This window comes from Rhinoderma darwinii, chromosome 1, assembly GCF_050947455.1.
Source record: "Rhinoderma darwinii isolate aRhiDar2 chromosome 1, aRhiDar2.hap1, whole genome shotgun sequence".
Classification (NCBI taxonomy): domain Eukaryota; kingdom Metazoa; phylum Chordata; class Amphibia; order Anura; family Rhinodermatidae; genus Rhinoderma; species Rhinoderma darwinii.
In genome coordinates this window covers 591,119,177-591,136,781 of record NC_134687.1, presented here as the reverse complement: position 1 = coordinate 591,136,781, position 17,605 = coordinate 591,119,177, and the positions used below count along the sequence as shown (strand labels likewise).

Below are 17,605 nucleotides of genomic sequence, written 5' to 3'. Positions count from 1 at the left end.
GTATTTCTATGTACTCACTACATGCATGAATGGGCTGCAGTCATTCGTCAGCCTGGGCTGATTTTTATTCCCAGTCCTGTCCAGGGAGCTAGGCTAGGTATAACACATACAGAGTATATAGCACTGGTCAGAGTGGGGGTGCTCAAGCAGGAGGGTGTCATGCCACTGAGCTCATTACCACAACATAATGAATTGTCCGAGAGGTAAGTGACTGGGACTAGGCAGCGTTTATGTTCTGGGTAATACTTCATGAACTTTTCAGCAAGTTTTTCACATGTTTATATTTCAAGCAAGATTTTATAGAATAGTGAGGTGAACATAGTGAAGGTGGAGAAGAAAATGCTCAGGGGATGTAAGGAGCGCTTGTGATAAGACAACATGAAAGATGTTTTAGATGGATATTCCCTCTAGATATTTATTGTATATCCCAAGATAACCCATAAGTTTCTGATAAATACTGGTATTCGCTCCGGTATCTGCACCTATTGCCAGAGCAGTGGTCTCTGAACTCACATCCAGGCGGAGAATGGAACGAGAGGTGGGCGCACAGGAGGAACCCGCTTCTATCAGACATTAATGGCATACCCCGTGGATATGCAATAAATGTCTAAGGTTGGAATATCCTTTTGTGTCAAAATACAGCCGGGTTATAGATGGATATAGAATCTAAATAAATTGATGTTTATTACCAGTCAATCACTCATAGATGCAATGTATTAAGCCAATTAATCTGTGTCAGTATTTATTATTCATATTCGAATGTGTTGAAGACGCACCATAAATGAAAGCGTAGTTATTATTACTGAGCACTAGATGGCAGACCCCGACCACAAAATAATTTATTACGTAAAATTCCCTTCATCTGGCGTCAATGGGATTTGACAGGTGCCGGATTATAAAATATTCTGGATTATAGGAGGCAAAGTGTGTGTGTGTGTGTGTGTGTGTGTGTGTGTGTGTGTGTGTGTGTGTGTTTCCTTTACCTGTGCTCGATGGGATACCATTAGCCTCTTATTGCACATCCCTATGGAGCCTATTGTTTATATATTATACTTGATATTTATTAATGTAATTCATATTTTATTTTAGGTGCATTAACCTATTGATGAAAGTCCAGTGTGGTAATTCTGGTGAGTGTCGTGCTCTAAAATTTTGAACTTTGGGATGTTCTATCTGAATATAAAACTCTCCCTGTAGTGACGTGCTGTGCGTCGCAGTGTGTACGGCGTCTCCACATGTTTAAAAATTAAAGCCGCTTTCAAGGCTCTGCCCCTATTGATTCCCGTGCTATGCTGTCTATGTGGAGCAGGCTCCTTATAATCCTCATTTCGTCACTGCTGGTTTAGTTGCTTGTAGTTTATAATTGTTCTCTCCTGGTTGTAAAAGAAATCCGTTCTCCATGTACAGACTTCCCGCTGAGCTTGTGCTTCTGTGCTGCAGCCAATCTGAACCAGCAAGCTGCAGTGTAAAGCATGGGGGCGAGGACAGAGCGGCAGACTGAACCTCTGTTGATACAAGATGTATTTTAAAATTAGTTTGGGCCGATAGACACAGTATCGTAAACTACCATTTAGTCATACTCGCATGAATTACTAAATTTACATGTAATATAACAAAACCGTTCTTGGTTCTTCGCAGTACGCTACAATTTTTAAATTTTAAGCAATATGTGCGTGCATCCCCACGCCTTCATTAATTTAGGCATGGCACACAAACTGTAAACTTAAAAAGAGGAGCCAAGGAGTGGGGAGTAGAAAGCATGGCCAATGTATTTCTATGAAGTCTGGGTGACTGTGACTCAGTGATGATTTCATCGCTGCTAAAAATGGCTGCTATAGGGTAGTTGTCTCCAAGAAGTAGCTGAAAGAGAAAGGAGAGTTCAAAGGCAGAACCTTGGAAGAGAAATCCTAGCACACAGATGTCTTTCTCCATGCTTTTCCTCTCTCTCACTGCATGTGTACTTATACAGACACTGGGAGAGATATTGCAGCTGCATCCCCCTCTTCCGTCGTCCCTGGTTAAGGGGAACTAAGAGCTGGTGGAAAGTAAGGAAGATGCCACTTTTTTCCTAATTGTTCCTGGCCCGGGTTTCTCCCATGTGTCGCTTTGATCTGCCGCTGTGTTCACTGGTGCACAGTAATATGGGATGATCCAATGGTAGAACTTTCTGTAAATCAGAACGGTCTCTTTTCTCCCAGCAGATCATGTAATTAATGCCAGGCGGGTCAGACACTAAGTAATGGCGTTCAATATTCCGTGATTTGCAGGATTATTCTGCACCACTAAAGCCGAAACCACCTCTCCTGCTCCAGCTCACCCATGTATCTGTATGAAACCACATCAATTTATCAATAGTGTAAGAAGAATAACACTTTAGAAAAGGAGAGTGACTTGTTTAACAGTGTTATCCCATCTACATAAGCTTAAAGGGATCCTGTCATCAACATCTTACCTGTTAAACTCGCCTGACCCCTCAATGGCCGCAGCTGTCCAGAGTTCGTTCCTGTTCTCTTCTTTCCTGAAGTCCTCCTCTGTCTGTAAATATCGTCGTTTAAACTTTTCCCGCCTTTTATGGTAATTATTTTTCCCTCTGGGATGCAGCTTCTTAACCCCGCCCACCGTTGCCACCTGTCTGGCCCTGACTGGCTAAGGAGTTGTCAATCAAAAAGGAGGTGGAGTCCACTCTGAGATGCTGGAGGAATGAAAACCTGACTCTTTTCAGATGAAGATTTGACTCTTCTGCTCATTTGCATACGGCGTGGGACCACTGAAAAACGGAATACTAAAGTTACAGAACTTACTTACTTAGAACATATAGCTTAGATGACAATGATTTTTCACCCACTTTCACCAGGTATTGCTGGCTTTATAGCTAAAATGCTGGTGACAGGTTCCCTTTAAAGCGTGTCTGACTTTCCTGTTGACTTTTTTTTTTTTTTTTTAAGAAAAAATAAGCTCTTATGTATGTACATGAGGAATAACACTATTTCTGGCAATTATATGACTTGACTTCTGCATTATTTAGCAGTTTTCCCCTCTGCGGTCCCGATCTCTCATTTATAGTTGTCTTTGGGCTAGTGAGTGGAGCCTAATGGCTATCATGTCTTCTATTGACTGCACACACAAAAGAGGAGAATCTTTTGTGTGTGTGTATATGTGTGTGTGTATATATATATATATATATATATATATATATGCAGCACTCATAAAGGCTTATAGTGAAAGAGGGTGTTTTATTGACGCCAAAAGTGCACCTTTCGGCTCACACAACCTGAGCCTTTCTCAATGGCTTGAGAGAGGCTCCGGTTGTGTGAGCCGAAACGGTGCACTTTTGGGGTCAATAAAGCACCCTCTTTTTTCACTATAAGTGCTTCCTATTTACTGCTTTTTGTCTAAAGTGGCAATGGTCAGTTCCCTAAGACTTGCACCCACTTTCATTTAAGCCTGCGCGGAGATTATACAGCAGTAATGAGCATTGTAGTTGAGAATCCAGCACTGGGGTGATATAGAAATCTTACCAGCAGTCTGTCTTTCTCACTTTACTCCTGCTACCTCACCTCCTGCTCACGCCTCACCCCTTCAAAAACTTGTATGCAGCGTGTCTGCTGCTGACACAATCTCTCTCAGCTTCCTGCTCCCCCTCCCCTCTCCATAGACTTGTATGGACAGGCAGTGAAGAGAGGCAACCCCCACCTTCTGCAGGCGTCCATACTGCTCTGTAACCAGGGACGGAGTTTGCTTGACAACAGGGGGTGGACAGCAGATTACAGGAGACAGCTAGTGGCAGTAACTTCACATAAATTTGCATGGATAATACAACTGCATTTTTACAGTAAGTTACAAAGTTGATCTACATTAGGTATACTATTAGATGAGCACAAGTTGTTTGAAAAGTGGGAGCATTTGCGGTAGCTCCCGCCCCAGCCACCTCTCAAGCTGTATTCAGATCTGTGGATGAGGGGGGTATCGTCTCAACCCCGCTTACCATTTCTGGTTGAGATGAGCAGTCCGAATGCTTTACTCCCGATGCTGCTAATACTAGAGTAACGGGAGCGCACACGGAGAAGGCAGCACAGGTTTAGTGACATCAAGCGTGTACCACCCACATTTGCTCACGATCAGTGGGGAAAATGGAAGGAAAAAGACACTTCTGGGTAACACATCAGATGGAATGATTAGACTTCAATTTTAATGTTTATTGAAGCTTGGGGGTGGGGGGGGGGGTGAAGGCTTCAGATATGAATAACCCTTTAATTATTGTATAATGAAAAGTTCTGCAACTTTCTAATATACTTTGTGTCTCTATTCCTCATCATTTTCAAGATAAATTTGAATTTGGAAACAGACCTGGAGATGCTCACACAGCTGAGGGTTTGTTACAATGCATCACTCTAGGCAATCCTCTGTAAGCTAAACAGTCGGACTCCTGACTTATACATTTTACCTGCACTAATTCATTGAAGAAAACTGCTTTGCTGTTTAGATCACAGAGGATCGTCTAACATGCGCCCATCTATGAGAAGGACTAGGTCTCTCAGGGAATGGCCTACAGGTCTGTGTTGTAACAAACCCTCAGATGTGTGAGCAGGACTAGGTCAGGCTTCAGCCTCTAGATCAAATTTACGTGTTCCCATTCACTGGCCGAAATCTTGAAAATGGAAATCAAACAAAAATATGACACCGTTACCCAGCATTTTATTATACAGTGATTAAATGTTGTTGGACGAGCCGTTTAATAAAATGAATCTGATTATATAAAGTTCTGGGTTTGAGCTGCTGGTCGATGTCTCTGCAGGGTTGGTGGATATCACAGATTATAAATTGTGCGGGATCCTGAAATCAGCCGCCTTCCTTGGGAGAAGCCACCAGTTCCAGCAGATGGGGGAGGAGGTGAAGGCTCTGATGAACGCTCGGCTCAGCCTGCAGGTCGCTCCAGGTAAGAGGTCCGGTCAGGATGGTGGCACAGCGAAGAAAGGAATAGGTAATCTATCATATCCTGTACTGGAGCCTGTGCACTCGATTCCTTTATTTCTCTAATCTCCGCCCCTTCTGGTAGTCACACCTCTTGGGCTACCATGGACTAAAGGGGATTTTACACTGGACGATTATCGGGCAGACGAGCATTCACAGAACGCTCGTTGCTGATAATTGTCCTCTGTACACAGGGGAACGATCAGCAGGGGAACGATCAGCAGATGAATGAGCAAACACACAATCATCTGCTGGTTGTATCGTTTTAAAAAAGTTAAATATTATCGTTGTCGGCAGCACATCTCCCTGTGTAAACAAGGGGACGCGCTGCCGACATGATGATGTATGGGGACGAGCGATCGGAGTAATGACTGCTCGTCCCCATCCATAGCTCCGTATGACAGGAGCAAACGAGTGGCAATGAACGATGTCTCGTTGATAGGCGCTCGCTGCACCGGCCGCTTATCGGCCGATGTAATAGGGCCTTAAGTCACTTTTGGGCCTGTACTACACAGCAAGATACATTTCTAGCAATTGCAATGAGGCAGAGTCAGGTCATGTATTCAGGAGACGCTGTCGTGACATTGTAGGTTGTCGCAGTCCAGTGTTAAGCAACAATTTAATTTTAGACTGCTGTCCATCCACTCTGAAACACCCATATTTTTTTTTTTTTTTAATTAGGCCCAACATTTTGTGCTGGTTAATAAGATCTGACCCCTTGACACCGCAGCCATTTTTTGTTTTTTCATACACGCCATAGCTCTATTTTTTACATCTACATAACCATAGGAGGGCTTTTTTTTTGCAAGACAAGTTGTTGTTTTTAACGGCATAATTTATTGTACCATATAATGTACTGAAAAAAAATTCTTTGCAGGATGGAATAGAAAAGAAAAACCGCAAATCCTCAATTGTTTTTATGATGATCGCTGTGTGGTAAAAAAAAATAAAAATAAACATTTTGTGCGTCAATACAATTACGCAGATTTACATTTATATCGTTTTTAATGATCAACAACTTTTACAAAGAGAAAATTTGTTCTGTAGTTTTTACTGGTACCGTTTTGCGAAACATATGACTTTTTGATCAATTTTTTTTATTTAATTTTTTTGGGAGGCAAGATGACAAAAAAAAGCAGCCATTCTGTTGCTTTTCTATTTATGACATTTATTATTTTATTTTTTACAGCGTTTACCATATAGGTTAAATAATGTTCTATTAAAATAGTTGACACTTATGGATGCGGCTATATATATTTTTTCTTTGAAATATTTTTATTTAAGAGTCCCCGTATGGGAATTGAACAAGTGATCATTAGATCGCTGGTACAATACTTCTCCTATTAATTATATTATGCCCTCCCACAGCTCCATCAAAAGAAAAATAAACGTTTTTAGAATATGGCGACACAAAACAGATTATTTCTTTTTTTGACCGTTTTTATTTTGTAAAAGTAGAAAAATCGAAATAAAAAACATAAATTTAGTATCACCGTAATCCTACTGATCTGCAGAATAATGTTAACATATAATTTTCAACACATGGTGAAAGGTCGCATTCTCTATGGGGATGTATGTGCCGTATTCCATGTCTGTATGTGTCGTTAATCGACACAGATCAAAAAAAAATGGCAGCCCCCATAGACAAGAAAAAGTTAGAAAATAAAAAAAAGTAAAACACAAACACACAAATAAATACAATTTTTTTTTTAATAAAACACTAAAAGCAAATTGATATAATTTTTTTTTTTTCGCGACACCCTTCCTTTAAGTGTAACGAGCGGGATTCCCCTCCATTAACCCCTTAGATGCTGTGGTCCGTTTTATCCTTGTAGATGTAATAAAATATCAAAATTTGGTATCGTCGTAATCGAACTGACCCGCAGAATAGAGTTGACATGTTTTTATCACACCGTGAATGGCGTAAAAACGAAAAAAAATAAAATTGGGGAATCTGTTTTTGTCCCATTCCACCATGCAAAGAATTTTTCCAGTTTCCCACTACAATATATGGTACAATAAATGGTGCAGTGAAAATCAACAACTTGTTCCGCAAAAAAAACAAGCCCTCATACAGCTATATCAACGGAAAAATAAAGTAATGGCTTTTGGAATGCGGGGAGGAAAAAAGTGAAAGTGAAAACCAAAAAATGGCTGCGACGGGAAGGGGTTAAGCATTTATACACTTATAGCAATACCCTACGCAGAGGCGTAGCTAGGTTCTCCAGCACCCGGAGCAAAGATTCAGTTTGTCACCCCCCCAACCTCTTTCCCGACATCTCCTTCCCCCTCGCCGTGTTTGTTTTCTCTACCAATCAATGACGTGTCATTTCTTTTCCACATTTCTTTTTATGTAACTCGAGCATAAAAGCATTTGTACATTTTACAAGCAATATAGTTCTATACACAACACCAGAACCAAGCTCAGTACATATATACAGCACCAGAACCAAGCTCAATACACATATACAGCACCAGCACAAATACAGCTCAATTTATTGCAATCCCTGCTGTATAGGTATGTACGGCGTAAAACTACAGCTCCCAGCATGGCCCGAACAATGGTAAGGATATGCTGGGAGATGCTGTTTCACAAAAAATAAATCATATCATACCACCCATCATCTCGCTGCAGATCACACAGTGACCACAGTGCTGATTAGAGGCAGAATGAACTTTTACATTAAGTGACTCACCGGTGACGTCTCAGATTCTAGTTCTTTTTCTCCATTTGGTCCACACCTCTATGATGACTTCTCCCGGTCACAGCCCATTTCTGCAGTTTGCTGCTCACATGTCTTCAGCTTCTCACTTTTCCAACATTTCTACACCTATAAACAAAGATAAAGTTATCATTATACCACACACTACACCCCTAAATATAATAGTGCCATACACTGCACCTCTAATTATAGTAGCACCATACACTGTGCCCCCTGTAGATAGTGCCTGCCATAGAGCCCCCTGTAGATAGTGCCCCCTGTCCCACAAATAGCTCCCCCTATAGTGCTCCACAGATAGCCCACCCCTGTATATAGCTATATAGCCCCCCTGTAGATATAGCCCACCCCTGTATATAGTGTCCCACAAATGGCTCCCCCTAAAGTGCTCCACATATAGTCCACCCCTGTATATAGTGCTCCACATATAGTCCAACCCTGTATGTAGTGCTCCACAGATAGCCCCCCCCCTGTAAATGGTGCTCCATAGATAGCCCACCCCAGTATATAGCCCCCCCCCCCGTAGATAAATCCCCCCCCCCTGTAGATAAAGTCACACACTTTTTTTTTTTTTTTTTAAATAAAAAAACTATTCAAACTCCCCTTAATCCCGCTCCCACGCCAGCCGGCAGCAATGGAGACCTGCTCTCTTCTGTGCAGGTCTCCTGGTGGTTAAACGCAGCGTCTATGAAAGGCGCTGATTTGCTGGGCAGAATGGCTTTCCCTGTCAGTCAGCTCCTTTCAGCAACGGAAGCACGATACCGCTTCACTCGTACAAAAGAGCTGAATGGCCGGGCACGGAACGTACCCGGCCATTCATTGCTTCTAATTGTACCTGTGTCCTATAGACACAGGTACGATTATAGTGCAGGAGGAGGTCCCCCCTCTAAGTTGTGCCCGGGGCACATGACCCGCCTACCCCCCCCCAGCTACGCCCCTGCCCTATGTAATATTTGTTGTGAATTCTGTACGATAACATTACATTTTCCCCCTCAGCCTCTCCAGATGTGACCTTGTGTCTGCTAAATGCCCTGTGGAAGCTGGGACGGAAGAAAGAAGCCGCGTCTCAGTGGAGGAATTTCCAGAGCAAGCAGGCAAATTTATATCAGCAGTGGGAGGTTATAAGAGGGTTAGTACCTACTCTCAATAATATACCAGTATGTATGTACTGTGGGTAAATGGGGGTGGGATTTTATATGATGTCATTTAACTTAAGTGGCCCAGTCCTAATAGGTTATGATGATCGACTTCATGTCCATAGGTGCCATCAGACAGTCCTGACCATCCAGTCTTGGGAAAACATAACTTGTCGGATTTCATGTATGTGGGGAAATGCAGCCTGTTCGCGCATTCCCACGTGCATGTACATGATGGCGATCACGTGGGCACAGAAGCAGTTTAAGCCATTAAATGCCGTGGTCCATAGCAACCACGGCGTTTAAATGTTTTGACAGAGGGAGGGCCCGCGATCAACGGCCACCGACTGGTTGGCATGGCAGCCGGGGGCCTAACAAAGACCAGAGGCACAGCCTAATAGATTGTCTCTCCGTTTTACACTAACAGGCAATAATGCTTTGGTATACTAAGTATTTATATTTGCGATCAGAATATCGCATGGTGAATTCCCCTAGTGGGACTTAAAAAAAAGAATAATTAAAAACAGTTACGTTTTTGAAAGAAAACAAAAACGTGAACAGTAAAAATAAAACAATTTTTTTTCCATAAAAAGCGGTTTTATTTAAAAATTGTAAAAAAACAGGAAAAGTACACATACATGGTATCGCTGCGATCGTAACGACACACAGAATAAAGTTAACACATTAATTCAACTGTAAAGTGAACACCGTACAAAAAAACAACAGCAAAATCGTGTTTTTTTTTTCTCCATTCCCCCACCAAAAATTTTTAATAAAAGTTAATCGATAAGTCCCATGCACCCCAAAATAGTAGTGATGAAAACTACGCCTTGTCCCACCAAAAAAATAAACCCTCATATGGCGATATCAACGAAAAAGTAATATAGTTACAGCTCTTGGAATGCGGTTATACAAAAAAATGTTTTTGTTTAAAAGGTTTCTTAACCCCTTCCCGCTCCTTGACGTACTATTACGTCATGGCAGCTGTATCGTTCGCGCTCCATGCCGTAATAGTACGTCTCGGGAGTAACGGCCGTTTCGGCCGTCCTCCCGACACATACAGGAGCTGTGACACTGCTGTCTTGTTCAGCAGCTGTCACAGCTCCTACAGCGGGGACCGATCGCTGTGTCCCCGCTGATTAACCCCTTAAAAGCCGCGTTCTATAGAGATCGCGGCTTTTTAGGGGTTAAGCTGCCATCGCCGGCCTGCTACGCGATAGCGGCCGGCGATGGTGACTATGGCAACCGGACACCAAACAATGGCGTCCGGCTATGCCATAGACGGAAGCCTAGTGGGTCCTGACAACGTCAGGACCCACTATGCTTGCTGTCAGTGAGTAGCTGACAGTTCTAATACACTGCACTACGCATGTAGTGCAGTGTATTAGAATAGCGATCAGAGCCTCCTGCCCTCATGTCCCCTAGTGGGACAAAGTAATAAAGTAAAAAAAAAGTTAAAAAAAGATGTGTAAAAATAAGAAAATAAAAGTTTTAAAAGTAATAAAAGTAAAAGTCCCCCTTTTTCCCTTATCAGTCCTTTATTATTAATAAAAATATATAAACAAACAAATAAACTATACATAATTGGTATCGCCGCGTCCGTAACGGCGTGAGCTACAAAATTATTTTGTTATTTATCCCGCACGGTGAACGCCGTAAAAAAAAATATTAATAAACCGTACCACAATCACAATTGTTTGGTCACTTCACCTCCCAAAAAATGGAATAAAAAGAGATCAAAAAGTCGCATGTACCTAAAAATGGTATTGATCGAAACTACAGTTCGTTACGCAAAAAATAAGTCCTCGCACGCCTTTATTGATTGAAAAATAAAAACGTTCTGGCTCTTAGAATAAGGTAACACAAAAAGTGAATGATTGTTTACAAAACGTATTTTATTGTGCAAACGCCATAAGACATAAAAAAAAACTATAAACATCTGGTATCGCCGTGATCGTATCGCCCCGCAGAATAAAGTGAATATGTCATTTATAGCACACGGTGAACGCTGTAAAAAAAAAAGTATACAAAAACAATAGTAGAATTGCTGTTTATTAGTCACCACGCCACCTAAAAATGGAATAAAAACTGATCAAAAAGCTGCATGCACCCCATGAAAACTACAATGGATTCCTCAAGGGGTCTAGTTTCCAAATTGGGGTCACTTTTGGGGGGTTTCCAATGTTTTGGCACCACAAGACCTCTTCAAACCGGACATGGTGCCTAATAAAAAAGAGGGCTCAAAATCCACTAGGTGCTCCTTTGCTTCGGAGGCCGGTGCTTCAGTCCATTACCGCCCGAGGGCCACATGTGGGATATTTCTCTAAACTGCAGAATCTGGGCAATAAGTATTGAGTTGCGTTTCTCTGATAAATCCTTTTGTGTTATAAAAAAAATGGTATAAAAAGAGTAAATTTCACCTCTACTTTGCTCTAAATTTCTGTGAAACACCTAAAGGGTTCATAAACTTTCTAAATGCTGTTGTGAATACTTTGAGGGGTCTAGTTTCTAAAATGGGGTGTTTGATAGGGGTTTCTAATATATGGGCCCCTCAAAGCAACTTCAGAAATGAACTGGAACCTAAAAAAATAAATAAATGAGGCAATACTTCGCTTCTTACATTATACTGATAATGAGCCGTGCCCACTCCGAGATGACCCCAGTTTTGACCGTTTGTATAAACGGAGACCCCTATTAGACCGTTCCAGTGCCCGGTTTTCCCAAGCATACACCCCCGAGAAGTGTTTTTCTATTGATGAGTCCCTGGTACATTTTAAAGGGAGGGTTCAATTCCGCCAGTACCTGCCAGGTAAGAGGGCAAGGTATGGCGTGAAGATGTATAAGCTGTGCGAGAGGGCATCAGGGTATACCTACAGGTTTAGGATATATGAAGGAAAGGCCACCCCAAAACCAGACTGCATCCTGGACTACAATAGGTACATGGGAGGGGTGGACTTGTCAAATCAAGTCCTGAAGCCCTACAGCGCCATGCGGTGTGGTAGAAGAAGCTGGCCGGGCACATCATACAGATGGCTTTGTACAATGCGTATGTGCTACGTCGATGTGCAGGCCAGAGGGGAACTTTCCTGGAATTTCAAGATCTAATCTTTAGGGACCAGGAAGGGGGGGCACCCAGTACTTCTGGAAGCGAGGCCACACGCATCGTACCAGGGCAACACTTTCCAGGAGAAGGTCCCCAAACCGGTGGAAAGGGAAAGAGTCAAAAGAGGTGCAGAGTCTGCTATAAGAGGGGGATAAGGAAGAACACAATATACCAATGTGACACGTGTCCCGAAAAACCAGGGCTCTGTATAAAAGATTGTTTTAAAATGTATCATACATCCCTTGATTTTTAATTTACCCTGATGCACTCCGCACAGCTTACCCCCCTCATCTTTCCCTTCTGAGCCCTGCCATATGCCCAGGCAGCTGATAACAGCCACATGTAGGGTATTGTCGTGCCCAGGAGAACCCACATTACAATTTAAGGGGTGTATATCTCCGGTGGCGCATGCTGGGCACACTATATTGGACACTGAAATGGCATATACATATATAAAATTGCAAATCTCACACTGCACCATCTGCTGCGCATTATCTTTTACACAGTACCTGTGGGGTCAAAATGCTCACTACACCTCTAGATGAATGTCTTAAGGGGTGTAGTTTTTAAAATGGGGTCACTTCTCGGGGGTTTCAACTGTACTGGTACCTCAGGGGCTTCTGCACACATGACTTAGCACCAGAAAAGCTCCAGTAGGCCAAATGGTGGTCCTTTCCTTCTGAGCCCTCCCATGGGCCCAAAGGGCAGTTTATCACCACAAATGGGGTATTGCCGCACTAAGGACAAATTGGGCAACAAAATGGGGTATGTTGTTCCTTGTGAAAATAAGAAATTTTGATCAAAAATGACATCTTATTGGAAAAAATATCATTTTTTTCATTTCACAGCCCAATTCAAATAGGTGCTGTGAAAAAACTGTGCGGTCAAAATGATAACAAAAACCATAAATGAATTCCTTGAGGGGTGTAGTTTCCAAAATGGGGTCACTTCTGGTGGGTTTCCATTGCTTTGATACCTCTGGGGCTCTGCAAATGCAACATGGCACCCGAAAACCAATCCAGCAAAATCTGGACTCCAACAAACACATAGCGCTCCTTTCCGTCTGAGCCCTCCCATGGGCCCAAACGGCAGTTTATCACCACAAATGGGGTATTGCCGCACTAAGGACAAATTGGGCAACAAAATGGGGTATGTTGTTCCCTGTGAAAATAAGAAATTTTGATCAAAAATGACATCTTATTGGAAAAAATATAATTTTTTTCATTTCACAGCCCAATTCAAATAGGTGCTGTGAAAAACCTGTGCGGTCAAAATGATAACAAAAACCATAAATGAATTCCTTGAGGGGTGTAGTTTCCAAAATGGGGTCACTTCGGGTGGGTTTCCATTGTTTTGATACCTCAACGCCTCTTCAAACCTGGCATGCTGCCTAAAATATATTCTAATAAAAAAGAGGCCTCAAAATGCACTAGGTGCTTCTTTGCTTCTAGGGCTTGTGTTTTAGTCCACGAGCGCAGTAGGGCCACGTGTGGGACATTTCTAAAAACTGCAGAATCTGGACAATACATATTTAGTAGTGTTTCTCTGGTAAAACCTTCTCTGTTACTAAAAAAAAATTGAATAAAATTGAAATTCAGCAGAAAAAATGAAATTTGCGAATTTCATTTCCACTTTGCTTTAATTCCTGTGAAATGCCTGAAGGGTTAAAAAACTTTCTATATGCTGTTTTGAATACTTTGAGGGGTCTAGTTTTTAAAATGGGGTGTTTTATGGGGGTTTCTAATACATAGGCCCCTCAAATCCACTTCAGAACTGAACTGGCACCTTCAAAAAAAGGCTTTTGAAATTTTCTTAAGAATATGAGAAATTGCTGTTTATGTTCTAAACCTTGTAACGTCCAAGAAAAATAAAAGAATGTTCAAAAAACGATGCCAATCTAAAGTAGACATATGGGAAATGTGAACTAGTAACTATTTTGGGTGGTATAACCGTCTGTTTTTCAAGCAGATGCATTTAAATTCTAAAAAATGCTATTTTTTGTAAATTTTCTCTAAATTTTGCAATTTTTCACAAATAAAGACTGAATATATCGACCAAATTTTACCACGAACATGAAGCCCAAAGTGTCACGAGAAAACAATCTCAGAATCGCTTGGATAGGTTTAAGCATTCCGACGTTATTACCACATAAAGTGAAATATGTCAGATTTGAAAAATGGGCTCTGAGCCTTAAGGCCCAAACTAGGCTGCGTCCTTAAGGGGTTAAGGTGCAAACGTAGTAAAACATAAAAAACCTATACATATGTGGTATCGTCGTAATTGTACCGACCGATAGATTAAAGGTAACCTGTATTTTATGCCGCATAGTGAACGGCGTTAATTTAAAACTCGAAAAAACAATGCAGGATTAGCGTGTTTTTTTTTTTTCAATTCCCTCCCCACAAAAACGTTGTTAAAATTAAATTCATATAATATATGCACAACTCGTCCTGCAAAAAAACAAGCCCTCATACGCCTATGTCGATGGAAAAATAAAAAAGTTCTAACTCTTGGAATGTGAAGATGAGAAAAATAAAAAAGAATGCTTGGTCATTAACCCCTTCCCGCTTTGGCCACTTTTGACCTTCCTGACAGAGCCTCATTTTTCAAATCTGACATATTTCACTTTATGTGGTAATAACTCTGGAATGCTTTAACCCCTTATCGCACCGGTACGTCCTGCATTGAAGTGCTTTAAGCCACAGGGACGTACTGGTGCGTCCTGGCTAAAAACTGTCACCCTGGGGCGTGGCCAGCTATGGGAGAGTGAAGACGTGCTCTCTCCAGCTCCTCAACTAGCGTTGCTGAAATTGGCTGACATCCGCTCCCAGATATGGGGAAGAATTCTAAAAAAGCAAGAGCAGCAGCCCCTACATGTCCCTCATCGCCCCAGCGCGATATCGGGGATTATTTTGGGCGACAGCCCCAGATGCAGCTGCGGGCTGCGACGCGGGCCGAGGCTGGGGGTCAAAATGGCCGCCCGACCTCTCCATCTCCAACGGACCAGGGCCCGGAGATGACGGCAGGACATATCCACTCACCCTCTGAGGTGCAGACCCTGGAGTTCACCGATCCTCTGTCTCCTTCCCGGGCTGCGATGGATCGTGCGGCCCGGGCGACAACGGCTGCCGCTTTCCAAGATGGCCGCCGGGACCACGAGGCTTGCGGATGCGGGCCTGCTCTGGAGAGCACGGCCCTCCTTTCAGCTGCTCCGAAAGAGAGCGTGCCAGCACAGGAGGTACCGGACCCAGAGGCACCAGATCCCCGGTCTTGCTGGGAGACATCGGAGGCCCCTGTGGCGGCGGACGCCGTTCCCCGGTCACAAGACCATGTGGCCTCTCAAGATGGCTGCCACCCTCCGTCGTCTTTGCTTTCATGGCCTGCGGGCCCTCTCCTTCCGAGATCCGACTGCGGCCTACTACCATCCCCTGGAGTGAGAGACACCGCACCTGCCCTGCCTGCAGTTCTGCAGTTGGAGGAGCTAGCTAGGAGGCACAGTGAGTACCGAGGCCCTGAGCCTCCCATCACCCAGCTCACCTCACACCCTATGGGACTGATAGCCCCAGCTCTCCCCCTTCCACCCAGGTATCCGGGGCTGGTGGGAGCCTCTCCCTCTCGGTCCTCCAGCTCCGCACGGCACGGATACCCCAATGCCCCAACAATCTTAGCCTCGACCCTGCTTATGGGATCTCCCCAGCACCCCGGGACTATGCCTGCACTACCTGCAAGTGGCCAAGGTCCTCAATTGCACCCACTCCCGTCGCCTGAAGTGGACACGCCAGCCAGTAGTGGATTAAGTTTTACCGACCCGTTGTCTGGATCTATGTGTGAAAATCGGCCGGCGACTCTCTCAGATATCCGCCAGCTTGTTCAATTGTTGCCTACTAGGGCTGATATGACTTCCTTTGCCAGACAGATCGTGGAAGAATGCAAGCTGGAGTTTACACAGTTTCGTGCGGAACTTTCCTCACTTTCTACGACGGTGGACACTCTTACGCAGGATCGGGTTGCTGAAAATGCCACTATTGCAGATATCCAATCCACTATCCAGCAGCACTCAGCTCAGTTGTTCACTTTGCAGCAGCATCTTGATGATATTGAAAATCGTAATAGGAGGAACAACCTACGTGTTCGAGGATTGCCCGAATCTGTTCCTGCGTCTGATCTGTTTTCGACTCTCTCCACCATCTTCAATACTTTACTAGGCCGTCCGCCGAATACCCATATAGAGATCGACCGGGCACATAGAGCTCTCCGCCCTGTAAGTGTTGACGATCCTCGGCCGAGGGATGTCATTTGCCGAATCCATTTCTACGCAATCAAGGACTCTATCCTCCAAAAAAATCAGACGGCAGCCCATCATTCTCCATCAAGGCACGCAGTTACGTATTTTGCCGGATTTATCTCGACATACACTGGCGCAAAGAGCTGCTCTCAAACCCCTGCTGGAGGTACTGCGAAACCGGGACATTATCTACAGGTGGGGCTTCCCGTTTGCCCTGATGGTCCGACAGGAGGGCCGTACCTACACTGTGCGATCCCCGATCGACCTGCCTGGTTTCTTGCGGGACTTGAATCTTCCTCATGTTGCATTACCGGAGTGGCCCTCGTTGTTATCCTCTGCTGGCGGGGGATCACGGGGGAGACGCCCAATCTCGGGGCCCCTAGCGGTGGTGGAGGGTCGCCCTCCACGTGGACCCCGCAGACGATCTAGACGCCGACAAGAACGTGACCCTACTCCACCCATGGAGATCGCCCGTTCGGCGTGATGACCCGGATGGCCGCTCTTGGAATTCCTCCTTTTATTTACTTACTGCTGTCTGTTTTCAAGATTGCTTGTTGCTTTGAGCGTTACCTTCAGATGCCTTCCAATGTCTTCCTCTCTTGTTATTTAAAGTGTGCAAATGATGTTAAAGCTGTTAATACTTATATTATTTTACGCTAGGGAGTGCGGATAACTCTTATGCGTAGTTGTCACCTTCCCCCTGTAGGTTTTGGACCGAATTTTTGGTCTTCCGCAATTGTGCGATTAGCTTGTGCGGCAGTTGTTTTTCTACTGCCTTTTTTGTTTGATTTTATGTCTGTTTTTCTCTAATGCTCTGTTCTTTACTCCTAGCTTGTTTCCCTCCTCTACTTCCCTCCTGGCGATCCTGGACTCCGATCCTTCGTGCGTTAGCCGGCATTCCTCAGCGAGCCGTTTAGTCTGCATCCATGGCTGACCTTAATATTGCCTCCTTCAACGTGAAGGGGCTGAATGTTCCTGAAAAGCGGGCGCAAATTTTACACCATCTACACAAACGTATGGTACACATTGCATGCTTCCAGGAAACACACTTTAAGGAGGGACATACCCCTACTATCAGGCACAAACACTACACTACGTGGCATTTCAGTAATAATCCCCTTTCCAGATCGTGTGGAGTTGCCATAGCCCTCCACAAGTCTCTCCCCCATCAGGTTGTCGATCTTGTCGTGGATCCCGATGCGAGATACCTCATCTTAGTGCTTAATATTGGTGGGAGGGAATTCACGGTGATTAACGCTTATGCTCCTAACCAGGGTCAGGTGCCCTTCATTCTTCAACTAATAGAAACCGCCCTTCCAGTGGTCCGAGGGACTGTGGTGCTGTGCGGAGACTTTAACCTTACTCTGGATCCGACGGTGGATAATTCTAC

At 43.8% G+C, this 17,605-nt stretch overlaps 1 protein-coding gene across 4 annotated transcripts in view; it reads left to right on the top strand.

Moving 5' to 3' along the window:
* FANCG (FA complementation group G) overlaps positions 1–17,605 on the top strand; it is a 97,243-nt gene that overhangs the window by 41,603 nt on the left and 38,035 nt on the right. For 3 of the 4 annotated variants that reach the window (XM_075854938.1, XM_075854939.1, XM_075854941.1), the window contains 3 exons: positions 1,090–1,130; positions 4,796–4,936; positions 8,688–8,820. In XM_075854938.1, coding sequence (XP_075711053.1) covers positions 1,090–1,130; positions 4,796–4,936; positions 8,688–8,820 — 315 coding nt within the window. The remainder of the gene's footprint in view (positions 1–1,089; positions 1,131–4,795; positions 4,937–8,687; positions 8,821–17,605) is intronic. The other variant, XM_075854940.1, reaches the window with a different exon arrangement.